Source organism: Oryzias latipes, chromosome 8 (assembly GCF_053564925.1).
Source record: "Oryzias latipes strain Hd-rR chromosome 8, Olatipes_Hd-rR_3.1".
NCBI lineage: Eukaryota > Metazoa > Chordata > Actinopteri > Beloniformes > Adrianichthyidae > Oryzias > Oryzias latipes.
This window is the reverse complement of record NC_136244.1, coordinates 14,804,722-14,831,557: the sequence shown is the minus strand read 5'-3', so window position 1 is coordinate 14,831,557 and position 26,836 is coordinate 14,804,722. Positions and strand designations below refer to the sequence as shown.

Genomic DNA, 26,836 nt, shown 5'->3' with positions numbered 1-26,836 from the left:
TATAAGTTCATTTGCATTTATTTTCATATTAAACCGTGTAATTATAAACATGTCTTTCAATTACACTAAGCATGATCAATATGAAGTAAAAATATTTAAAATCTACAGGTTTAAAGGACAGAACGTTTGTCTTCATTTAACTGCTGTGATATGTCCCTCTGATTCACCTCCGCTTTTAAGTTACAAAAACAAAACCTCATACCTACAACGTAGTTACATCATTTTCAAATTTACAGACAGAAAAAAATAATAAACCAAACATTTATATACATCGGAACATTTTAACATAAAAGTTACATCTCTCAAATGTGCAAGGTTAAGCAAGTTTATACTGTCAAATCTAAAGATCTCCTTAAATAGATGTTTCAAGTGAGACTGCTGGTTTCAACACAGGTGTTTAACATACAGGTGGCCTGTAGGGGGCAGGAGAGAGGTGTCTAGTGACTACTGAAAGGAATATAACTGTATGAGCTACAGTTCATACCTGTACATCCCATTCGGAGCCGCTCAAATCCACATCGATGACACGAGAAATGAGCACAAAGAAATTAATTTAGCAATGCAAGCAGGTTATTTTAACGTTTTTGACTGAAATTCTTGAAAAGGAGAACCTCTCTGCCCCACAATTAGAAAAGCAGCCTTTTTATTTGATTTTTTTTTAAGTAGTGTTCTCATGTGACTGGAAGTCCCGCCCCCTCACAATCGTCAGCTCCTCCCACCAGCAAAATTTCATTGCACACTCGACAGTCTGCATTTTCTTCATCCAGACATTTAAAAATAGTTTTTTTTACATGATCTGTGAGAATTTTTTTGACAGCAAATAAGAGAGCAGCTGTCCACAGGCACCATTAAACCCAGTGATAACGAGACAAAAAAAAAAAAAATCAAACCAGCATCTTGCACATTTCAGATAAAATAAAGCTTTACACAAATTTAACAATTATTAGGTTTTTTACAACTGTCTCACAGTTGGACCACCTTGATCATTGATTTGACTGAGATGGCTTAATGAAAAAAAACAAATCTGCTTACAGTAAATGCTCCTTTCAAAGATAAAGGAATATACAGTGCGTCCCCCTTTGCAGACTCAACAATCACCCTTTTTGCAGGATGGGGCTTCCACATTCAAAACACATCGATTCAAATACTGCTACAGAAGGATCCCACACGCCGGCTCCAATCAGGAGAACGATTCATCGCGCACACACACACACACACACACACAAAAGAAGGCAACCACTGATGCAGTCACACGACGAGACGCTGAGGAGTAAAAGTCTCTGCAGAGCTTACTTTGCCTGGTTGGTTGTAGTGATCGCTTCCCAGTGTGCTGAAGTCATTCATCTGGAATATTACGAGGTTTTCCTTTTTTCTTGGCTTCGTTAAAGTCTTGAAATGAAAAGCATTTGAAGGAAAAAGAAGCAGCCACACAACTGGAATGTGCATGACGAAGTCTTTATGGAACAGATTTGGGAGCTACTCCTGTTTTTGTGTGTTTTTCTCCCAACTGGAATTGCACTGGACTGAAAATCACACTTCAGAGGTTAGGAGGGCTCGGACTGGGCCGGGTCTTTCGCTCCACAAACCGTATCAAGTGGTGGTGCTGTATCCCGGGTGAAGCCCGGTCACTCAAAGTGATGGACGAACGATCCAGTCGTCCATGGCTTTAATCTTTGTCTCCATCCTCGCTGCTTCCTGATGACAAAAGGAAATCAGTTCCCTTTCTGGTGGTTTTTTTTAGGCTGCTAAGACACAACACAACAGACTTGCCTCCTTGTTCGATGTCGGAGTCGGTGAGATGCGTGAGCGAAAAGCTGGCGATGCTGGCTGGAGAGATGGAGAAGCGGGAGTAGGCGGAGAAGCTGGTCCAGCTGGGCTCCGGCATGCGCCCGCCGCCCATGGGGGCTGAAGGTAAAACAGCCTTGGGAACCGAGTCTTTAGTCGTCCTGGACCGGAAAGCAGGCGCTGAGGAGGTGAAATCGTCGTCCCACTCAAAACCTCCACCTGGGAGAAGTCAAAGAACACGTGAGGACAAAGGACAGAAGCTCTGAGAAGCTGGTGCTGGCTGCCCCGCCTTACCCTCCTCATCGGTGGAGCTTTCGGAGTTACCGAAGCGGTTCGGGAAGCCGGCAGCAGGCACTGGACCGTTGAACTCTGACGTCTGACTGTTTGGGCCACTCAAGTGGTCACTCAGTTCCTTGGTGGGGGTCTCCTAAAAAAACACAAGAAGTCAAAATAAGATCTAAACATCTGCATTATGCTGCTAAGTTCACACAACGCACATTCAAGAAACCACTTCCTAGAAAAAGTCAAGGTAAATGTGCGTTCACACGTAGCTACACACGTTTTAAGACTTTTAGGCTCTACGTACAAAACGCACAGCCATTGAAGTCAGTCATTGGATGGCATTCCTTTTCATCTACAGAATTGCCAACCGTTTGAAATTTGATGATGGAGGAGAAATTAATAACTGCGGTTTGTACCCGGCAGGAATTCTACAACACCAAATCTTTCATCTACCAGAACAGCGCTGTGAAAGAAAAACTCTAGAGCAAGATTTACGAGATTGGACATTTCACCCCAAGTGTCTTCCAACAGTAGGTGGCGCTAGTATTAGGTAGAGACAGTCCAGTGTGAACGCCATGGGCTAAACACGCGTTCTTAAACGTACATAATATGTCTGGTGTGAACGTAGCTTTATATTTTCCAGGAAAACATCGCTGCAGAGATAAAAACAGATGTTGTACCTGGTCAAATAGGTAGACTGTAACATCGTCAAAGAAGGACACGGCTCTTCTGGAGTTCTCTGCGTTGGACCTCACTGGACACGGGGAAGTTGATGCTGGTATGCTCAAAGTTGTGGGTTTTAACAAACTCTTCAGGTGCTTTGAGTTGCTGTCGTCGGACACAATCACCGGCACGGGGTGCGGCGCTTCGTCCTCGCTGTCAGAGCTGGAGCTGTGCAGCTGGTACCCACGCAGGTCATCATCCGAGTCCTCGCTGTTCTCGTCCTCCTCGTCTGCGTCCACGCCATCTTCCTGCCCATCCAGATCCTCCCCCCTCCCCAGGTAGCGGCCCTCTACGTCTGGCTCTTTGATCTTATGGCCGTCGTTGGCGTACGTCCTGGTCAGCTTTGGGTGAACGCCTCTCTCTGGTTCTTTCCTTGATGAGGCGGCGGGGTCTTCAAGTTCTTCTGGTGCTGATGTAGCATTAAAAAGTTGAGGTGTCTTTTTGTCGGGCTCTGCAACTCTCGTCTCAAAGTCCTTGTGGACCTCCAGCGCCGCGTCGATATGGACGACCACGTTGGTGTCCTGCTCAGAAAATAAAGCATCGATATCTCTTTCTTTGGCAGCTTTCTGGGCAGAGTTCCTCAGCAACACAGCGTCGGCAGCCCCTCCTGCCGCTTCGTCAGACTTTTTCTCAGGTTCAGAGTCATTGTCAGAGAAGTACGCAGAGTCTCTGTAACTGCCGCCCATGAACGGCTCCTCAGCGGGACGATCCGTCTGCTGGCCCTCATGGAAGTCCTCCCCACAATTCTCCAGTAAACCCTCAACTTCGGAGATAACAATTTTTGGTGGCACCAAATTCGCTGCAGATGCCAGCTCTTCTGACTCTTTTGTGATGCTGCTGCCATTTTTGACAGGAGAGCGGTCGCTCGGCTGGGAGTTCCACTCCGGAGACTCCAGGTTTTCCGTCTCGTAGCCGCTGTCAGATATCTTGTATGGAGGATGGAGTTTGTGCTGAAGTGTTTGAGCGCTCAGCTCATCGGCCTGCTCCGCCAGCCTGTGTATGTCTAGAGAATCTAAAGAGTCTGGCGTTTCAGCCGGGTGCTCTGCGGTTGGAACGGTGTTAGAACAGCTGTCTTCTAGTAAGCTGTCCTGACTGATCTGGTCCAGAGACGGTCCAGACACCAAGAGAGAAGACCGAACCGCAGCTTCTCCATTGGTTTCCACGAAAGCCTCGTCATGATCCGACAGAGTGGTTTCCAACTCCATGTCCTCAATCAGCTCACTAAACAGATCGTTGCTCGTTAAGTCTTCACTGTGCCCGTTTTCCGAAGACATTCCATAAACTGGGAAATATTCCGGCATTTTCTTCCTCGCGGACTGATCGGCGGTTTGTAAGGTCGTTGGGTCGTCATCGTCAAGGCTGGCAATGTTGGCATAGGTGCACAAAGAGTCATTGGTGGCACTGTCAGGAAATGCGGAGGAGTGGCCATCAGTGACGATCTCAACCTTCTCTGAGGTAGAATCAAAACCGGAGTCTGCTCCTCTGTCGGAGGATTGTGGCAGGCTGCGGTCTTTAGAGGAAGAACTTTCTACAACTGGCAGGTAGCTGCTTGTGTTGTCATCTGCCACCACGGTAATGGAAGGCACCAGTGTTGAGTTTTCGACCAGGGCGTCCTCGAAGTTTGCACTTTCAAAGTCTAAAAGTTCCTGCCTTGAGGAGGCGCTACTTGGTGCAGGTTTTGAGTACGAGTCGGTTGTGTTTAAGCTGCCAAACGTCTCAAGGTTCTCCCAAGAGCTCATCTTGAAGGTATCCTCTGGTTCGTGAACTAAGCCGGGCAAAAGAAAAGTTGGGTGCAGTCTTGAGTTGACGGAGTCCTCTTTCATCAGCTTGTGGTCTCTAAGAAACACAAAGTTTCCAGACAGTTCTTCAGTTTGAAGAGGATTTTTATCATCTGTGCTCATCCTCTCCTCTTCTAAAGAAACTGATGGATCATCTAAAAAAGGGTTTCCGTAACTCTGGTTGCCGTGTACCTCTTGGCCCTCTATAGAACTCTCAATGAAAGGATTCCCGTTCAGGTCAGGCAGCTCCATAAAACTCTTGCTCCATGGAGGGGAGTCGCCCTGCTTCGAGCCGTCTTCTGTGAAAATATTGGTGTGGTATGGACTGTCGTTTTCCAGAGATGACCAGATGTGGCTGTCTGGTAAGTAGGAATCTTTCGAGTCAATGCTTTGGTGGAAGAAGTCGGCGTCGGTGCTGGACTCGTCCAGCCGTGCATCTTGAAGAACAACAAAATCTTGCCGGCTTGACGTAAAGCCCAGGTCTTGTCCTCTACCGCCATTGTTGACTGTATTCTCTCCTTGCTCCTCAAGTTGTATGAAATATTCATTCCCATTTGAAGACTTTTGTGCATCAAACACTGGTAGAATCCCGGTGACTCCTGAGGAATGTTCTTCCCCTCTCGTCTTACCTAAAGGATCAGGAAAATGGGCCTGGATGTCTTCCCTGGAGATAGGAAAGAACATGCTGTGGTAGTTCAGAGTTGTGTCCATGCCTGAACATGCATGGTGGCCATCGTAGTGGTCGTGCTTGGCTGCCTCCCAAACATACTCGAAACTAAGACCTTTGCTGGTTTCTGTGACGGTAAGGACTTCGTCGATCTCATGCCTCAGGGCATCATCAGCGAATTGGTCCAGGATTGGGAAGGAAGAATGGCTAATGGTTTGCCGGCTGGAGGGGTTCGGCTTGAGGGCATCCCAGCGTTGCTCAAAATCCTCCTCTACATCCTTTTGGCCTTGCATGCGCAGATAGATGAGCAGACGGTGGACTTCCTCTGCCGTGGCCCGTCGTTCAGGTGACAGCCAGCAGAACTGCAAGATCTCATACCTGCAGTTGCACAAAAAAGAAACATTTGCCTTCAGAATTCCTGATAGTTCTCCAACAGAAACATCCTCACGCATCTCTTCTGCATGCATTTAAGACGTTTTCCAATGACTCACCATCTGTCGGAATAAGGAAGCTCCAGCTGTGGCTTAAACAGTTTGACCTGCTGCTCCTTTATGACATGATTAAGGACCTCCCGGTCGGACAGGTGTGGGTACGGCTGAGTTGCATTTTCAAAAAGCTCCCATAACGTCACCCCCAAAGCCCTAAAACCCAGGAAGGATTCAAAGAGTTCCAGAAGTTAAAACAGAAATGTCAAATCATGATCAAATAGAACAAAACTAAAAACTTTGGTGTCAAGACTTTGATATAAAAATTCACTTTAAATACTTGAAGTCTCAAGTCCAATCATCTTTGGATCTACTGTAAAAGCGTTCCCAGTGGTCTTTTAAGTATGATTTTTTCCATTTTTGGCCAAAATCAAAACACCTGTTTTGCTTTCCAAGACAGGTTCTACAGAAAGTGAGGAATATCGGAGCTATCAAGCTGTACAGTTTTTAACCAGATACCAGCTCAGACAAGTAAAACAAAGACGTACATGGATCTAGTCGTCTACAAGTGGATTCACCAGAATGGAGCGGAGCAGGAAGCTTGTGGCCTGCCCAGCGTATTTGCTATGACAGAAATACTCTTTTTCAAAAGGTATTTTTTTTCCATTTGCTCTTAATTCACGATTTGAATAAAGAAATACTCAGAAATGCAATTCTCAACCTTATTTTCTTTATACATGTCCTACATTATCAGAAAAATGTCACAAGAACGTTTTAAAAACACCAAAAAGACAAGTTTCATCAAGGAAGATCTTTAAGGAAGACTCCTAAACTCAAAAGAGAAAAAAAACATTTTTCCAAATAGAACCAGGTAGGTTTTTTTAAACTGAATATTGCAGTTTTTCACTTTTAGGAAATTTGAATTAAGTTGATCTCAGCAGAAATGTGTCTTTTTAAAATTTTAAATCAGTGTCTTTATGTGTTTTTATATATATATATATATATATATATATATATATATATATATATATATATATATATATATATATATATATATGAAATTTGCCACACTAATCTGAAATATTCAACACAGGTGCACAAGAGACACTTCGATTTCTGCATGTTGGATGTAGTGCCACCTAGTGGGGCGAAATGCTAACTGCTCAAGACTAACACTGCAGAGGTACTTCAGTCTTTGGGGACACACAGAATCTTCTGAGGTGAAAAAAAACTACTAAGTTTATTTTCAGCCCAACATACAAAGGTATGTGTGTCACTGAATCCACTCCAACTGATAAACTTGAAACCCTGAAACTTTGTCATATTCCTGCTTGTACATCATGTTTTGTGGGTTCTTAAAAAGGTCTTTTGGTGCAGGTGTGAAGCTGTCATCTTGTACCTACCACACATTGCTGGGCTTGGTCTGTTCCAACGCAATAACTCCCCCATGGCGCTCCCCCACCAGCTCAGGGGCCAACCAGCGGAGAGGAGCAAACGTATCATCCTCCGTGATGATATAATCCTCCTGAAAAAGACAGATTTCTTCTTAAATCTCAACTCATTCATAAACAAAAACACTTTCCAGACACATTCGTACAAAAGGCAAATAAGCTCTTGTTGAGGCAAAGCAAACTCAAAGCGCCTCTCCCTTTCTCTACAGAAATAGATTCACGGGGTGACCTTATCTTACGAGGATTAAATTAAGACATACGAAGGCTCACATCAGCAGTATTTCAGGAATGCGCCGGACACAACTGTTTTAGACATATGCCGCACGTCAAGTTACAGAGGCGGACAAGCTTAAATCTTCTGTGAAATGTACAGTATGGCTGCGCATGAAAAACAAGATATATACTGGGTTAGTTTATCGGTTGGTGGGCTGAAAATAGAACCGACAAATGTCTCGGCTATATGGAGGAGAGTCGTTTTCAAACATCTTCACAGAACAAAACACAGCTGAGGACAGCAGAAAGAAACTCAAGGAGGATGATCGTTGAGTGAAGCCTAAGCGCCGCGTCCGCGCCACCAAGCACCTAAGGCTGCTGGGAAATAAAATCATTGACCATTCCTAAATAAATTCTAATCCGAGGACAGATTGGGTTTATAGGACTATACCACTGTCTTAGGGTTATTTAAGTCAGCAAACGTTTAGATCCAATGTTCTAAACTACAAATAGCTAAAATGTTCACAATAAAAAGACGGAACAATGCAGCCTTATGTGGTCAACCTCATAATAATTCACTTTTGTTGCTCACTTTGTATCTGTAGGGTCCGATTCCATAGTCTCCTACTTTTACAGTAAGATCTGCAGTCAGGTAGCAGTTCCTCAAAGCTAAATCACTGGAAGAAAAAAAAGAAGGAAAAAAGCATGAGCAGATTTGACAAAAACTTATTATTACATGACATTTTTTTTATAGCTGGACTGTCTTCCATAATGATGTGTAACTCCAAATTGGAAATATTTTGGCCCTTCTGTCACATTAGCATCAGTCATTTTTCTCTGCTTGTTGTTCAAATAGCAGGAGGCAGTGCAGAGAACACGCCAGGAGGGGGCGCTACACGCTAGAAACCGTCATAGCTGAGCACCAGCAGCTTTTCACGCTGCATCAAGAGAAGAGCTTTGGTTTCTCTGTGGCGCTGCAGCATTCCCGCCGCTTCCAGTCCAATTTAACCACCCAATGAACAAACCCTGCTGACTCTAGTATCCATGTGTGTGCGGGGCCCAGCTACTGTCAGACCCACTGGAACCCGTGCAAGATAAATGGAGATGTATTTTAAACCCTCCTGTCCTCTGCCGGCTGGCGACCTAACGTATAGTAACGCAGACGCAGAGAAACCAGTTCAACGTCTTAACCCTACAAGGCTAAGACATGGCAGCTGAGCAATGGCATGGCAGCCATTTCTACTTGTGACATCAGGCATAGTTTGCAGTTAAATGCTGCTTGTTTTAGTTTCTCCTCTTTATTCATATGAACTGGAGAAGAAACATTTGAAGGCTTTGTTAAAGTAAAAAAAAAAACAGCTTTTTTAAACCTACAAATGTTGACTTAAATCACAAAAGGCAATTCTTTGTTTTACTTGGGAAACACTTCCCATTTACACATACAGCTTTTTATTTTCTAGATATTAGGCACCAAAAAACTTTATTGTAACCAATGGTTTATTTAAATAATACATTTTGGAGTAGCAGGAGTCATCGGTTAGTATCTACTGAATATATTTTAATTAAATTCTATGCTTATAAACTGAAACAGCTGGTAAACCTGTGAAACTTCCCTTTGAAAGACTTTGAGCAAAATATTAAAATAACGTAAGCTACATTAAAACCCTTAGTTGTTTTTCTCCTCCACCCTTTCTATAAATCTCTTTTGCATCTCTGTACTGTGGTGAAACTAGTGCTGACTGCACCAGAATGGAGAATCAGTCAGCTGACAGCAGCTTCAGTTTGTAGTGATTCAGCTTGTATGTTTGAATCAGAATCAGTTGAACTTCAAGCAAACATTGCTACCTTATGGTTTATTTACAGTGCAAAGTTACATCTCCATCACTATATTGCGGTTCACCTTTCTCTGTCTTATTTTCAGTTCAATTTTGCAAGCTTTTTTTTTTGCACACTGTTCTGCGTCCTGATTGGCTGTTACTTTTGTCAATCAACCTCCTCCATGCCGTGTCTCCTGTACAGAATGAATTCAGTTTGACAAATCGATATAAATCTTCAATCGCCATCAGATCTTTGTTTCATTCCAAGACACTTTTTTTTATAAAGTTTGAGAGTTTAAACAAGAGGAAATTTTCAAAAATGTTCATGTTTGTCTGAGAAAAGTGCATAAAGTGTAGTGAGGAGTTTGACAGCCTATAATTCTACTTCACAGGTTTCACCTATCGCAGGTCATTTTTTGGAACTTAACCCCCAATAAACAGGGAAACGCTTTACCAGAATGCTACCAAAATCAAAATGTCTATAAAGCTGCTGTTCTTTAATTACATGCATAGAGCAGCCCTTCATTGAGAATATCTGTAAATTTCATGCTGCCATATGGGCTACGCAGCTTCATTGAAAGCCCCGGCCTACTTCTCCTCAGAGGCTTTGTGTCTGTGGCACAGCCTTCGTCTGCTATGGTGAGGCTTTCCCCTAAACAATAAATCTTTTTTGAGGGGGGGTGATAATAAAATTGAATCCCGGTGGCACTGAACTATTTTGATGAAATGTAGAAACCCGTTTGAGTTGTAACAAGGATTACAACACAACGCCCTATCTCAGGCTATCCATTTACACCTGAAGAGCAGAATCATCATTTCCCCCTGGCTGCGGACAGCTGACACTGTGGCAATGCATGGGAGCTGTGTAATTGGAACCCACTGAGCTTATTCTGAACATGCAAAATAGCGCTGATGAGCTGAGTACTGTATGTTTCCTCCTCAAGCCCTAGGTTCCCAACGCCCCCACCACCGCTGTACCCCCCGTTGGCTGGAGGCCGGACATCCAGTACTGGCTGGGGGAGCCTTTCTAAACACCTTTTTTGGAAAGCAATAGTACTCCTGGGACTGGCTGAGGGCAAGTTAAAGTACCGGTTGACCTATGTCTTCATTATCAAACAGCATTTGTGACTGAACTTACAACATAGTGGTTCCTCATAAAATATTAATTTAAAAGCAATACTTTCAACTAATCAAATAGACATCATCAATACATTGAAATATAATCTACTAATAAAAATACATTAGTTTAAATGCTACCATTTTTTCAGCTTTTCTACATTTCCAGCTTATTTAAATAGAAGCTGTCAGTCTGACCTGATCTCCAGAGTAAGAGAAACAAATGCTAAGCTAGGACGTTTAAAAATAAGCTCACTTGAGTGTAGCATAAGTGCAGCTCTAAAGTGCTACCTGTGCAGGAAGTTGTGTTTGTGAAGGTGAGTGACACCAGCAGCGATTTCACAAGCCATCCTCTGCAACTGCAGCAGCTCAGCGTTTCTGAACATCCAATCCTGCTGAGACAGATGGGCCCGCAGGTCCCCCTGCAGACAAACACACAATCATCGTTAGCTCCGAAGCAAATAAACATTAGACGACTGCACGGATGGATGACTCGTAATAATACATTTAAAAGAAAAAGGCAGTGTACAGGGACAACCACACAGGGGCAGCACAATCCACTGTTGTCCTCTTTTCCGTATTACCAACTTGTGATGTGTGAGGGGAACCAAATAAGGATAACACGGTTAAACGGACCTCTGTGCTGTGTCACAGAGATTTATAAATTAAAAAAACACACAGGTCAGACCCGAGGGGAAAGTGTCTACGGTGCTTTAAGGTGTGCAAGCGGAACAATTTAGAAAATAAAAAAGGGGAATAAGTCAACACATTTAAACGTGAAGTCCTCTGAGGGCAGACCAAAGAGGCTTTTTAAGAGGCGGACCCTTTCAGGAGGGATTTTTGGGATCCACTTCAGGATGAAGGAGATTCCCAATAATCCGGCAGACTGCGCAAACCCCAAAGGACGCCCTGCTAAAAGACTATTAACACACAAGCGCATGAGTCACTTTCATTAAACCAGCCGAGACACATTCAGCTGCTGATCATGCACGTCTGTTGGCTTCATTTATACAGGGGGAGGGGGGCACATTTACCGACCTGGGGCCATTTCTTTTACAAGCAGCTTAGATCGGTCATCTTATGTAAGCACTATTTGCTTCACACACAAAGAGAAAAACACACTCACTGCACAGAATTAAAGACTATTTGCAGACGAGCTATATTCGCCGTCAAATAAATGAATTACTTTTTTCTGTAGTGTTTTTCGCAAAATAAAAGCATCAAAGTTAGTTTAAAGAAAAATCAAAGTCTAACTTGAAAGTTGTGCGTAGTATTTTTACTAGAACGTTCTGAGGTTGTGTCTGGCTGGAGTCCTGACCATGCTGGAGACGCATGCGCTGGAGGCCGTCCCTCACATGTGACAGTCTGCACCAGTTGGTGGATGTATTTCGATGACAAAAATGCTTTGAGTCAGGGTTACCCGGCAGGGAGATACCGTTCAGAAAACCCGCCATCAATCAGCGGTGCGTCTGGGTGAACGTCACGAAATTAGTGGCTTTTTGACGTCCGCCGTGTCCGCGCCGCCGCTGCAGTGTCATGTGTCCCGTTTGGGCTTCAAGTGGATGACTGACGAGGACTCCATTAGCCAGAAATTAATTTGCACGATGTTTTAAACACAGCGGGAGGAATGGGTTTCCGTGTCACTTCCGAACCTTGATCTAAGAGTTGGGCTAAAATAGACATTGGTTCTTCAAAGAACGACAGCGCAGATGAAAGCCAAGACCCCACAAAGAGCTAGAAAACGAAATTCTCCAGGTGGAACCAGTGCAGCCATCACTCAGTTGAGTTGCTCTCACACATTATCACCTTTAACATACATGACCTGTTCTTCATCACACCACTTAATGACTCACTCCCAGTTGAGTTGAGTCATTTACCTTGACACATTTCTATGAGCTGTCGGAGAGATTACTGGCACTGGGCTGGGAGCGACCACAATGCCAGGACACGCGCCAGAGCCCAGCAGCTGACAATGCTCCAAGCCAACAACATGACTGATTGTTTAGCACGAGGCGCTGAACTGGGCTTTACTGAATGGCTTTCAAATTACAAATATGAAAATCAAAGTGGTAATAAAGACAAAACACCAAATACCACTACATGCAAGATTGTATTTATCATTTCCTTCTGACAAAAAGCATAAAAACACACTAAGAAACAAGTATTGAAAGTAAAATTGTCTGTACAGCCATTTTTCCAAATTCACTTTTTCCACTGAGTTGATCGTGTTCTAGGCTTCTTTGGAACCGCTTAGCTTGCTCAAGATTACACTCAGCGGCGGCCAACAACCACAAGGTGATGGCCATAAAAATGTACAAACACAGCAGCTGGTACAGCTGACAGCAGAGGGAGTGTAAATGGAGCCTGTTGCTTTACTGGGAGAGGTGGGAATGTGAGAAGTCCCCAGCTTACAGTAGCTATGTGAGTGCAGCTGAAGGGCGGGAGCAAAAGGGAGCTCCTCTTCATCAGGGCCCGGACAACACAGAGAAAACCAATCAGCTTCTAGGATGAACCCAAACCCTTGTGTTATAGTCTAAAGTGGAAAAAATCTCCTCTGAAGCGATTCAATCTGTTATCGTCTGAAGACTAATAAAGTTTTTTAACTTTGACTTGAAATGATTTTCCTTATTGGAAGTGTAAAAACATGAATGGTCTTTAAAAATGAAGTTGTGTTGGGGTTCATGCAGTGCAATGCTGTGGTTCCTCACCATTTCACAGTATTCAAAAACCAGCAGGAAGGGAATGGCCTCAACACACTGCCCCAGGCACTGCAGGATGTTCGGATGCTCTAGAACTCTGAGGACAAAAAAATAAATAAACACATCACAAACGTTATTAGGAGAATTAAGCTGTCAATTTTCTCACTGTTTTTTATTTAAGACTTTAAAACAAAACAAAAATAAGACAAGTGGTTTAAACATTTATATTGTTTATACCTACATTACCTTTTAATAAAGCTATATGCATCCAATCTCCTATTTACATACACTAAGCTATATATATATGCATTTTTGTTATTATTTTCAGATTTTCTGTTTTAAAATAAATAAAGATATAGAAGCAACATATATACATTCATTCATTCATCTTCTTAACCGTTTTATTCCCTTTCGGGGTCACGGGGTTGCCGGAGCCTATCCCGGCCACTTGGGCGTAGGCAAGGTATGCCCTGGACTGGTCGCAGGGTAGAATATCCTCAATCACACATCCATTCACTCTCACACTCACACCTATAGACAATTTAGAGTTGCCAATTAACCTATGAAGCATGTTTTTGGACGGTGGAAGGAAGCCGGAGATCCCGGAGAAAACCCACGCATGCATGGGGAGAACATGCAAACTCCACACAGAAAGGTCCTCCATTGATGTTCTGTTTTTCATGTCCCCCAGCCGGGACTTGAACCGGGGGCCTTCTTGCTGTGAGGCAAGAGCGCTAACCACTGCGCCAACTTATATACATTCACAGCAAGCCACATTCACTTCCCAAATAATGTATAACTTATATTCATTATTTGGGAAGTGAAAATATCTAAGAAATGAAGAAAAGACATTCTACTATATACTTGAACTACATAAACAAGAGGCTGATAATGCATTAAATTAAATTAAATGTTAGAAATGTATCGGGCAAATTGTGAATTATGTAAACATCTCAATTATTAATCTGTGCTTGTAACAGCGGTTAATAAACATTGTGTCTTCAGGGTTTTTTTTTTATGTTCAGTTATGTTCCTTAACCTCTTAAGACCCGAGCTCATATTTGAGGTAACTGTCTAAACATGTGGTCAATGGGCTTCAGTTAGGCAGAAATAACTACTGTGGTAATAGAACCCAAAATGTTTTGTCCACACCAGGTCCTTAGAGGTAAAATATCTTCGTTTTCCTATGTTGCAACCCCTCCAGTCTGTCAGTAAACACTGATTGTACTGGCAAGAAATGGAATTCTGCTTCAGAATTCATTTGCTTATTTATTGTTGGTTGGTTTGTTTGTTTGCTGCTGATAACCTGCTTTATGAAGCATTCGTATGGCTCTTTATTGTAATTTGCACAAAATATTGTTAAAAGTTTTTGGAAGCCATTTCCCAGATTTATTATTTAAAAAAAAAAAAGAAATATGATGGTATAAATGCAGGATTAGGACCTAATCCTGCATTTGTATAGAGTTTACTTCAATTACAATGGAAATTCTTATTTATATTCTAAATTAGTAGTATGAAATCCTTTCAAATAAACCATATCAGACTGAATGTAAAAATGATAAGGTGATTAGAGTGTTTTCTAAATATAAAATCTGTTCTCTCACCTGTATGGATCGCCTTGTTGCAAGAAATCGTTCTGCTCCTTCCCGTTTGCATTTGCTTTTAACTCCTTCACCACCACTCTGACTCCACCTGGGTCTGTGTACATTTCACTGAGAAGCACCTGAATGAACAAATGATCAGGAAGGATGGAGGTAAAAGGGGAGAAAAATTGAGAGGTGAGATTTATTATGTCTGGTCTGAAATACATCTCTGTCCAACAAACGTTACATCAAGTGTTCATACCTGGCCAAACCAGCCATTTCCAATCTCCTGGATGTAACTCAAGTTGTGACGTGCCACCTGGGAGTCTGAAGATGTCTCTGTAACAACACAGTGTGTTAAATCATGCACTCTGCACGTTTACAAATTCTCCAAAACATCATGCTAACGGTGCAAAACAGGAACTTCAAGCTGTAAGCTGATGCACGCGTGATGTATTTGTGTGTCTATCGGACCTGTGATGCTGGCCAGAGGTTGCAGGTGTGGCGGTCCGGGCAGGGGAACAGGAGAAACGGCGAGGGTGTACACCTCGGCGGGGGATTGCATAGAAGGCGTGTCTTCCGCTGGCGGAGTGAAGTCGATTTCATCATCAAAGTGATCTTCAAACTCCTGATGGAGAAGGAGAAAAAAAATGACAACTATATATTAAGATCATACATGATTTATTCAGGATGGGTTAGAAAAGAAACGTGCAGTGCACAGTTTGGAAGTTTCTTAACTTTATAAAGGGAATTGATGAAACTAGTGCTGAAAGAACCATTGGTTTGTTTTAGTGTAGCATTAGCCGTCCACTTTTCATTTGTTATATTGTGAATTTATTCTTTCATTTTAGATAATTTTATCAAACAAACTTTTCGACAAATGAGTGTTGATGCTTTTAAAGCTTGGAAAAACACTGAACGTGTGCAGAAAGGAAGCTTCATTTGCGTCACACAGATGTGTTGCGTCATGAATATGTACTGCGGAGAACAAAAGCCCACAGAATTCGGCATTTCTTAGGCAAAAAGTGGAACATGTGAGGACGAATGTGACAGACAGAAAAGAATGCAGCTGAAGCTACCAGTCTCCAGCATAACTGACGTGGAATTTCGTGTCTGTTTCAAATGAAAAAGTGAAGACATTTAGACGCAATGGCCATCAATATTTTACTGGTTTGGACAGACATCAGGGAAAGCTGATGGCAACCTCCTTCCACAGGACACCACCTCCTGCTTTAGCAAAGAGCACGACACCTGACATTACAGCTGAATTATTGAGACAATGCAGATCATATAAATATTGCATTGAGTGATGTCACTCTCATCCCACAGGATCTACGAATGGTTGTTGACAGTAGTCTGAATAATTTCATTTTTTCTGACAATTTGAGGTATAAAAAAATTATATTTTTAAAAAAAAAGTAAATATGACATAACAGCTTTAAAAAAAATCCCAACAAAACTATGTTTTGTTTTGAAAAGCATGTAGAAATTTCACAGGAGCTTTATATTTATAACAGCTGGTTTGACACAGTAATGGTGTGGAAAGCCATCTTTAACAGAAACTAAACCCAGAGGTCACGGGGTCACATTAACCTGAACCTGGGCGGCGCTTCCTCACCTTGAAGTTGATCTCTCTTTCTTTGCAGCAGGTTACGCAGTTCACGAGCAGCACGACCACAGCCAGCAGCACCATCAGCGACACCACCAAGGGCAGGTGGGGAGACGCAGACCAGACATCCCCCGTGCTTCCATCTGACACGACAAACAGAAAAATGGTTTTAAACCTCTAATTTACAATCACTTTCAAAAGAAAGCACAAGGTGTCTTTTTAAAGATCCACCCACAACCACGGTGCACTTGAAGTCAACAAAAAGAAACTGCGGCTGTCTTGCAGATTTATTTTGACCCGGGTTTCCCTGCAGCTGACACAAAAGTCCAAAGAAAACACCAAACATTCAACGTCTGCAAGCATGACAGGTTTTTATTACAGCCTGAACCCCCCAGCTGCTGCTGCAGCCAACATTACATCAGTGAGCATTAGAGCACGCCTAACATTCACTATGAACATAAATATCAAGCATTTTTAATGAAATATCTGAGTTACATAAGATCAGGGAGCAGTCAAACTACATCTACATTAGTACATTTAGAAAAAGATTGTTTTTTATGAATAATCGTGGTCAAACTACTGTATGAAATACCAATTTATTGCTCAGAATTCTTGTCTAAAAACTTTTTTTTTATTAATGGAAAACTATTTTTATTTAAATTAAACAAGTGCAATGCATAGTAGTAAAATTATTAGTTCTTGCAGTCCAAACCAACAGAAAAGCTCTCTTATAAAAGGTCATTTTTGCTGTAACACAACCTGCTCTTCTCTTTAGTTGGCTTTGTGTTTGCCTTTCCTCCCCACATGACAACCTTGTTTCAAAAATGTCACTGCTCTTCCACAGCTTCATCCTTTGAAAGTTATGACTACCGGTCAGCAGACAGTCATAGGACGTTATAGTCAACCTTGACGCTGTGCAGCTTGATTCATCCTTTATAGGTGAAGTCGTGGTAACTCTAAAGACCTGCTGGATGCATCTGCTTGGTCTCTAAAGCACTGTCACATATGCAAAGGTAGTGTGTGTGGCACTGCTTCCTATTAATAGTAAAGTTAATAAATAAAGTTTGATTTGATTAGTTTTTATTCTGTCACCTACAGCCATGTTCTAGATGGAGGAAACTTTGGACATCTTATTTTAAACTGAAAACACCGTCCTCTATAAAACAATTCAGAAAGACCTACTTTGATGAGAATTGTTTTTAACATGATTAAGGACACATAAAATAAAAATTAAGCATAAAATTATGTTTCTGAGTTCTTTGTAAATCAGGAACAGACGAAAAAATGCCATTGGATAAAGATGCTGGCCGGGCCACAAGCTCCCTGCTCCACTCCTTTCTGCATCCACTAGCAGACAAATAGATCCGCGTACGTCTTCGTTTTCCTCGTCAGAGCTGGCATCTGGCTCAAAACTGTACGGTTAGATGGCTCAGATGTTGCTCGCCATTTTTGATCCATCTGTAATGTTAGGTTGGGGGTATGAGGGGCTGTAAGGTAGTGGGAGAGTGCCCACCAATGGAAGGGGAAGGGGGCACACTGTTTTTTTTTTCTATTTTGCCTAAAAAATAATGAAAAGACCACAGAGAACGCTTTTAGAATAGATCAAAAAGATTATCAGAATGGGACTTTAAGATAAACTACAATTATGGAAGTTTAGAAACTCATTTGTTCACTTTAGGCAGAATTGTTTCGGTCTCATCAATCTGAAAACAGAAAGTGACAGCAGGAGCAGCAGCAGCAAGGCTGTGCCTGATGTTTGCAGAAAGAATGGGCAGAGGTTTAAGGGGCTGAAGCAAAACCTTGAAAACAGATTCAAATTTGCCAAATTCTGTACCAGGTTAATTTGGCAACTAAATTTTCTTTCTCTAAACTAATTGAAATCAATAATTCTGAGCCTGAAGATTTTGCCTTTATCTCATCTTCAAATATCAATGAACCAATGCAATTTAGTCAATACGTTTAGAGATTAAGCAATGAAGTACTTGTAAGTAATAGTTCAATGCATTATTATCACAAATAAATAGCAGGCAAAAAAGGCCAAATTCATCAAATATGTTGCTTTTCACATAAAACATGAATGTCTTTTTACAATTTTAGTATTCCAAAATAAAAATTCTGCTATGCAGTAGTCATTCACATCACTGGGATTTCACAATCAGCCCTCTTCTCTGTCTGAAAAACTGCATCAGGGTTTGTCTGAGGTGAAATATTCAAAAGAATTAATCATTAAAAAGCTGCACAGCCGAGTCACTGACCCAAAAGACAAGCTAAAAATGGCCAAGTGTACTTACAGTGGTGAAATTCAAGCAATATTTGTATTCTCACGCATCATGAGAATGTAACCTAAAGCAAAATATCTCTCTATATATCCTTAGTTCTCATCTTGTAAAATACTAAAAATGTAGTATAGAGTTAAAATGTTATCTAAAATTAAAACATATGGATTACAGTGAGAATTTGCAGCTTCTTCTGGATCTAAAACTACATCCTACCTGTAGCGGTTAGAGTAACAATATACCAGTAATAAGAACTTCAAACACATTGTCATATTGACAAAATAGACACAAAAATCCTGCAGAACCATTTGCTTCTGAGCGCCAGCAGCTTTTTGACGTAAACACCGTCTGCTTGTTTTAGCAGACAAATGTGGTCCAGGGCGACCTGGGACTCCCAGAGAGGCTACATCCCCCGTCAGATGGGGGGAGAAAACAAGAGCTGGGTCATGGCAGCTCCTCCTTGGATCGGTTCTTCTCTGTTAGGACATATTTGAACCATGAGTTCCTATAATGATTTGGCAGGCCACCCGGATGACTTAACTGTTTTTTTAGGACCAAATGGCAGGGAGCTGCCAAGTCTTATTTTGGTTGGACTACATATTTCAGCAGGCGTTCACACTGGAGGAGGGCCTGACCTATTTCTCCCAGCTTTTACTGACCACAACGGTGGATTTTATCTACATGGCAGAAAATAACTAAGCCTGGTAGGGGTGTGGATTTGTCCACAATTTGCACTAGTGAAATAATCCTCAGCAATCAGACAGAACCCACTTACTGGTACTTTTGTCATACAGCTAGTACTTACAGTATAGTTCTTTAGAAAAACTTTACCCCATAACCTTCAATATTAAATAAGAAATTGTATTTTATGCAGTCTCCTTTATCACCTGGAGGTAAAAGTTTATGGACAATGGCTGCAATGACTAAGAGACAACATGCCACCATCACCTAATTAACCATAACATTTTTTAAACCTAATATAACAAAAAAAAAGACAAATTTCTGAAATACACAAACTTTCAAAATAACTAAACTTATAATATTTGACAATCCTTTAGCTTATACTTATATGTATGTGCATGTAAATGTAGATCACAGAGATCCAGGATGGCCTGACAGGCAGGTAATAAAAGCATTGTAAATGTGCTCATATTGCAAAAAAAAAAAAAAATTCCCCTCTTCGCTGTGCTATGATTAAGCAAACAGCACTGTGGCCAATCATTGACTGGTCCTGATAAGACCAGAAGATGTTGTGGTTACAGAGTTACCAGCCCACCCTGTAGCTCATTCACTGTTGGATCATTTATTTCCCCATAAGGCAGGTTAAAAAAAAAAAAAGAAAAGAGGAGACACAAGTTACTGAGTCTCATTTCCCTGGAAATTCTTTAAGATATAAATTCCCTTGACCCCAAAATAATATAGGTTTTTATGAGCATTACAGAGTTAAACAATATATCAATAAATTATTCAACTATTCTATTCATACTAGTATGATTGTTTTTTTTAGTCAAGCCGGCATTTTTTATAATGGCAAGCCATTTTCCTTCATCCTAAAGCATCACTGCATGATGAGACTTGCGATCTCACTTGCAAAGCAAACATGATGTTTCCATAAACAATGCACAGTTTATCCTGCCTCAAACAACAAATGGTGTCTATGCTGGTTTGTCAACCTCAAAATCACTGTTCCCCTAACTGGATAAGACATAGAACAAATGGTTAGGTATATGTAGATGTATGAACAGTAATTTATTATAGCTATCTTTTCCAGGTTAGTTAGATGCTTAACCTAGTACTTCAGATGCTAGGCTTCAATTTAAATGATCGCATTAAAAAGTTTTAAAAAGGGCAAACCAAGTGCCTTTTTAATGCTTAAACTGTGACCTGACAAGTTAGCTCAAAATGCTACTAATAATTACCAAAAGTGTGACAAGTTCATTCATAAGAATGCATTTCCTTATTTTGGATGATTTCCAAGACCTGGACTATCTTCAACTTGTTGCTTTCAGGAAATGTGTGTCTAACCAATTCACCATCATGTTAATAGTTTGGACTTTAAACTTGCACATGTTTAGGTCAAAAAGCTTTCAGTTTTTATTTTTACATTTTAAGAGATGTTCCATGCAACTCCTCGGTCTGATTTTGAGCACAGGAACACTTTTTATGTACACATATTTAAAAAAAAAAAATCTTCTTACATAGAATAATAATCTAGTGACCCCGTAGAATGTTAACTATCCATGTAGTTGCCCCCAACTTCACTCACAGGTCCTACTGATATAGGTGAATATTTCACACCGTTTCCAAATCAGGTCTGCTTTGGTTTAAAAGCTTTAGCGCTTTTTGCTCAAGGTTATGTAATTAAGAAATGTAGTTAATACATAAAAATCAGATTATTATTTTTTTAATCAAGGACCATTTTTCATGTGATTCTTTGTTGAATTAGTGTTTCAGTTATTTTGACCTTATAAACAAGCCACACTTGGAATAATAATCATTTTAATGTAGTAATTTGTGAAGAAATCAGAGGTTATAAGGCAGCTTTTGATCAAAACAACCTGTTTTTGAACAGCAAGGAGAGAATACTGCAGACTTTCACACATGATTATGATCCAAATAATAACTAAAAGCCGGGTAAAAGACCAATGAGGTTATCAGCACATGTTGAAGTGAATTTAAATTAGGTTATCTAGGTTGATACCAGAGCGAATGAAGCAAAGTGCATTTCAGGTTTTCCAGTTCTTCTCCGGGAACAACAGTTACAGGAAAAGTTTGTTTATGATTAGCCTACCGGGTTGTTGGTTAGCAGAGTAGTGACTTTGACTGTTGCCTAATGCGGGTTACATAAACCATGTATCCTTAAGGTTAACTAAAAACAGTTTTTTGTCGTGACCAGGCAAACAAACACCTACGTACCACCAACATCATGTTCTCTCAAAACAAGCAAATAGCTAAGGGAATTAGGGATTCGCTGTCCGTTAGCAACACACACAGCTAGTACATTTCAAGCTAATAAATCGTAGGCATAGCGTTTGGTTGTCGTGATTTATAAATTATTGGTAACGCAGTGGATAAACGTGACATTAGTCGTCTTACCTGAATTCAGAGGATACTGAAGAGGTATAGCTTCAGTCACCCAAAACGCCGACCAAAAAATTCCACTTGCCAGCAGCAACACAGATCCAAGACGGCTCTCCATCCTCCACATTTGGCCAACAAATAGGATGACTAACTGAAACTGCTCTGAATAAGTGGCTAACGTGAGTTTAAATAAAGTGCCTTTACCATTTATAAGTAGTTTAATGTCACCCTAAGCTACAAACGTGCATAGTTTCGGTCTTTTTAGCGACTTGCTACTCGCCAGCTAAGCTAGCTATAGCTAGCATGTTTAGGCTAATAGTTTCAGCTGACGACAGCAAACACCGCTACGACATGTAGTGTTCCGTTGTCCATGGAAAGAAACGGAGCGATCACCTCTCGCGTCCTATCATCTTTTCTCCAAGAGCGTTTTTAAATAAACATATTTACAAAAAAATATTCTAATAGACGCTCCTGGATATCATAAAACACCTTTCCTCCACAGAGCCATGTTCCTGGACGACGTCACATCACGGAATGAGGCGTAAATCTCAGAACAATTGACATTCACCTAAACCAATCACAACGAAGAATAGCTTCACAATAAAAGCACGTAGCCAATCAGCTTTGAACTATACTCCCAGTGCAGTAATTCCAGTGATTTGCTTAAAAGCTGAGGAAATCCTTTTACATCCAGTGACTTCGCAACCATGCGAAGCTCGCATTGGAAGATGACCTGCCTTATAAAATGTTTATTTCTGGATATACGGCTAACCATAAACTATTGGTTTTATGGTTGACACGGCTGTGTAACTACAGAACGAGAGGCTTCAAGTCTGTGATCTTTTTTTACTGGGGCAGTTTGCTAGAAAATCTACTAAAAAAGAAACTCAGTATGTGGAGTGATAAAAAAAATCTTGTAATTGGCAACCCCCTTTTCCCAAAGACATTTATTTATTTGTTTGTTTGTTTGTATTATTTTTTTTCTATTTAGACTTTTAGACCACCCCATAAAGTTTAATGAATAAAACTAGAGTCGAGTAATCCACCATTTCATTATTTCTATTATTATTATTATTATTATTATTATTATTATTATTATTATTATTATTATTATTATTATTATTATTATTATTATTATTATTATTATTGCTACAATATACAAAACGAGTATCATTGAATTACATTTTTGTCATATCTCAACAGTCTTAGAATTTTGGCATATCTAAATAAATATTTTTTCCTCTGTCATTACTGTGTTTGATCAACTGTACCCACTCATCCATGGGCTCCGGTGGTTATTGGAGCCTGATCTGAGCTGTCATTAAACATAAAGGCAAATTGCATGCAGGACAGGTCACCAGTCCTCACAGGGCTGCATAAATACACACAAAAACACAATTTATGTTTACACTGACTAGTCAAAGGCAGAGTTTGTTGCACCACAGGAGGAAGCCCCACTCCAATGTTAAGCTTAGTCCGAAACCTCATAATATTTTATTTTATGTTTATTTAATAAAAACAAATACCAAAAAAAAACATAGATCAACACATTGAAACAATCTGATGCCTGTTTAATTGCCATGGCTATTTCGCAACACCCGTCCCAAGAGGATCTTATACAGAGATAATAAATAAACAGTAAAAAGGGGATAACAGCGATAAACCTTTTTTTTAAAGTAATGCACACTATTGTGCTCATTTAAATGCTTCACACACAGGATATTGTATACAAAATGGTTGCACTCTTATTGCTGAATGAGCCAAGATTTAATCTGTTTTTTTAAAGATGTACAATATAGTTAAAGATTTTATATTAATTGGGAGACTGTTCCACAGATTGGCCCCTTCCCCTGAAAAAGCAGCAAAAGACATTCAACGAAATGGGACGCCACTTGCAGTTGCTCTCGTTGATTGGGAAGTTTCAAATCTATTAAAAAATGTAGAAAGCAGCTGAAGTGCAACAGTCAAACATTTGAAAAATAGTTTTAAATGGGTGAAATAGATCAAATTCATCATACTTAAAATCTCATTTACTTAAAATACAGAAGTGATGAAATGAAGTAGGTTTTTTTATCCAAAAATTTCAAGGTTGTGGGGTTTAAGATAGTCTGACTGCTCAGAGATCAAAGTAAGACAAGTGAGTTAAAATCATTGAATTCAAAAAAATTCACCATGGTCTGTCAGAAGTCTGATTTAGCTTTGTGGACTTTTGGCTGAGCTAATAGACCTGCTGCAATTGGAACCACCCGTCTGCCTGTTTTGTGACAGTGTCTATGACATTTTTTGTAATTTTTTGACAAAATAAAGGGCATAGTTACAATATCAATCAGTTACATAGTTACAATATCTATTTAAAATGTTCCCCTTCTTCACGGAGTACATGATGATTTAATAACAATGTAAAGTTTCATTTACAAATGATCAATATTTAACTTAAAATTGTAGTATTTTCATTTTGAACTTGAGGCCCCTTAAATGTTTTTTACCTTTTGTCTTATTTGCTTTAACAAAGCAGCAGCTCAATAAATGAAAAAAATTATCTGCTCTGATTAACTGATGAAGGGGGAGGAGGCATGAAGGAAATCTCCGTGGGTTTGAGGACAGATACGTCAGGTTGCTTCTTGCACTCCAGATCACGAATCTGCAATAGAGTTGGAGGGGGGCTCCGACAAAAAGCAAGAGGAAACAGGGATCTCCATTTACTCAACTCGGGAAACCTCTCTAACTGCAAGGTGAGTGGATCTTTTTAGCAAATGTTAGTTTGTGACGGTCTTTCCCTGAGGTGTTTTATCTATCCTCTCACCAACATGCATGTGTTAAAATTGAGGAGGCAAATTCAGATGGTGGATTTTAATGTGACGTTCATTTTGTTTTAGAAATAAACAACTTTCTCCATTCAAATGTAATTTTATAAACCAGTTTGTAAATACTGAAAGTTCACACCTGACAACAGGGAAAGGATGCTCGATCTACATCAAAGTGGTACAAGTCCTTCGAGACCAGTCCTGTTTCCCTCCCATTAACAGGAAACAAAAAAAAATGATAGTGAATTCATTTGATCTCACAAAGAAACCAGAACACATACAGTTGTTGTTGCTTTGTTTGTGTGTATCCTTCAAACAGACACAGAGGACCATGGCATTTGCTGGGATGCTGAGCGAAGAGAACATCAAAGCTGCTGTCCAGGCGTGTCAAGGTCAGTCACGTTACCCATTCCGAATCACAAAGACAAGAAAAAATACATTCAGAATTAGGACAAATGCTTTGATAAAAAGTTATTTCCTTTTCCACGGGAAGAGAACCTGCATCCAGTTTACCAGGCAGCCATGAGGTAGGAGAGCGGTCACCAACTAAATTACCACACTGTTGTTGTTTAAGTGCAATGAGAAGCAGTGAAAAACTAAAATAAAACAATCGGAAAACCCCCTGGCATCCTCAAGCATTTTAATTTTTTATTTCTTGAAATTATGTCTGCATGGTCAGACACATGGAGCTCAGTGGCTTGCTGCAAAGAAAAGGCAAATGTCAGTGCCTTTCTTTAAAAAAAAAAGTCCCTGTCAAACTTCATCAGCTATTCAGGGTTTGCAGACGTCAATAAATGATACGTTTAAAGTGAGAAAATATTTCGTTTTCTAAAAAGCTATCTTTGCATGTCATCAGTATCATATTTTTTAGATGTTATAAATGGATTCCTGGATGAGACCGAGGAGCAAAAAGCCTTTTATTTAAGTTTGCATCAAACCCCGAGGCGGCCTTGTGTGTGCTTGAACTGTTCTAATAGCATATCTGAGAAAGGCTGTAATGTGCCACTGCTTGTATATTGGTAAATGTCATCACCAAAGAATGAAAGTCATCTGAGCGAATGACTAAATGCGACATTTCTATTCAGACCCCCACCATTCTTTCTTCCTTGTCATTCAGCTTTGACCTCTCTCTTCCCCCCGCACTCTTTTGATCCGCCTCTCTATGGCGATGCAGCTCCGGGCACGTTTGACTTCAGGTCGTTCTTTGCACAAGTGGGACTGATCGACTCGTCTGAGGCGGACAGGAGGAAGGTGTTCACAGTCCTGGACCGAGACGAGAGCGGATACATCGAGGAGGAGGAGCTCAAGTGAGGGCAGAGAGTGTTTGTGGGTCTACTTGCAAAAATATAGACCTCTCTCAACTGCACTACACAAACTTACCTCCATGAAAATCAAACACAAAAGCCTAAAGTTAGGATCCAAGGTCTTATCCTCTGAGGTCATGACATTCACTCTCCCTGGTCTCGGCCCACAGTCAAATGTTCCTCCATGAGCATGATGGAATTGAGCCTAACATGAGATGATTGGGATTTAGCTCCAACCTCAATTTCTAAGTTTGTCTTTCTCCTCCTCTTAGATTGTTTCTTCAGAATTTCTTTCCAGGCGCCAGGGAGCTGACCGGAGCTGAGACAAAAGCACTGATTGCTGCGGGAGATAAAGACTGCGACGGCAAGATCGGGATGGACGGTGAGTTGCTGCAAAACACCTGGAGAAGCTGCAGAGAGAAGGTCTCCCCACTCGGTGCTGAGATTACAGTCAGTTGAGAGCATACGATACAAAACCCTGCACTCAACAAGCAAACAAATAATTTATTGTTTCGTTGACTTTTCTCACTTAAGCTAGATCACATGACCATTTTGCACATGACCATGTGACGTGTGTCTCTTGTCTCCACAGAGTTCTGTGATCTCCTGGAATAAGATGCAAGCACATAAAAGTGCCACGCCCCTTTGAAGCCCATTATACGTTTTTCCTGGTTTTCCAGATTAACAAATGCAACAAAGTAAATAAATACAAACCTGCCTGCTGCTCTTCCTCTTGATGTGATCAATATGATGAGTAAAATATTTGATGGACCAAAAACTAAACCTGTTAGGAGCTAAGGAGTGATTAATAAATGTCTTTAAAAATCAAAAAAACCCTGTTTTCTTCTGTTCTTTCGGTGCACTTTTGATGGATTTGTATATAAGCTGTTCATTCATCTTATATGTTGGATAGAGAGAGTCTTTTACTTGTTAATTATTTTTGTAATTTGTGTCTTTATTCATGGTAAAGCTGTTCATATGGTTTTATTTATTTATTTTTGTGTGTTTTACTTCTTTTTCTTTATTCTACTTTATAACAATTGCTAGTTGCTAAAATGATTTTTCTATTGTAAAAAGTATTTTTTTGAAGTTAAATTCCAACAAAATGAATAAATGATTTGACTTCTTTGAATAGAAGCTAATTTCAAAGCAAAAGTCTATTTCGATCCAACATTGCTTTAAAGATTTAGGAAACGTAACATTTGAAAGTACAGACGTTTAAT

The 26,836-nt window shown here is 40.6% G+C and overlaps 2 protein-coding genes across 3 annotated transcripts; one reads left to right on the top strand and one right to left on the bottom strand.

The window, feature by feature from the left end:
- Positions 1–21,655, bottom strand: lmtk2 (lemur tyrosine kinase 2). Its single transcript, XM_078951574.1, has 14 exons — positions 21,521–21,655; positions 16,158–16,291; positions 15,014–15,167; positions 14,802–14,878; positions 14,561–14,679; positions 12,966–13,053; positions 10,549–10,679; positions 7,917–8,001; positions 7,064–7,185; positions 5,727–5,876; positions 2,748–5,613; positions 2,080–2,212; positions 1,767–2,004; positions 1–1,691 (listed from the first exon to the last, which is right to left on the bottom strand). The coding sequence occupies exons 1-14, from the start codon at positions 21,630–21,632 to the stop codon at positions 1,667–1,669; spliced, it is 4,434 nt and encodes a 1,477-aa protein (XP_078807700.1). The 5' UTR covers positions 21,633–21,655; the 3' UTR covers positions 1–1,666.
- LOC101165806 (parvalbumin beta-like) lies at positions 21,550–26,447 on the top strand. Of its 2 annotated transcripts, none has more exons than XM_004071474.4 (6): positions 21,550–21,684; positions 24,068–24,237; positions 24,629–24,701; positions 25,484–25,616; positions 25,886–25,995; positions 26,206–26,447. In XM_004071474.4, exons 2-6 carry the CDS (start codon positions 24,079–24,081, stop codon positions 26,226–26,228), a joined length of 498 nt encoding a protein of 165 aa, XP_004071522.2. In that variant the 5' UTR covers positions 21,550–21,684; positions 24,068–24,078; the 3' UTR covers positions 26,229–26,447. The 2 variants fall into 2 exon arrangements, with proteins under 2 accessions (XP_004071522.2, XP_011476544.1); XM_011478242.3 differs by having other exon boundaries at positions 25,427–25,616.
- Positions 26,448–26,836: the final 389 nt, after the last annotated feature.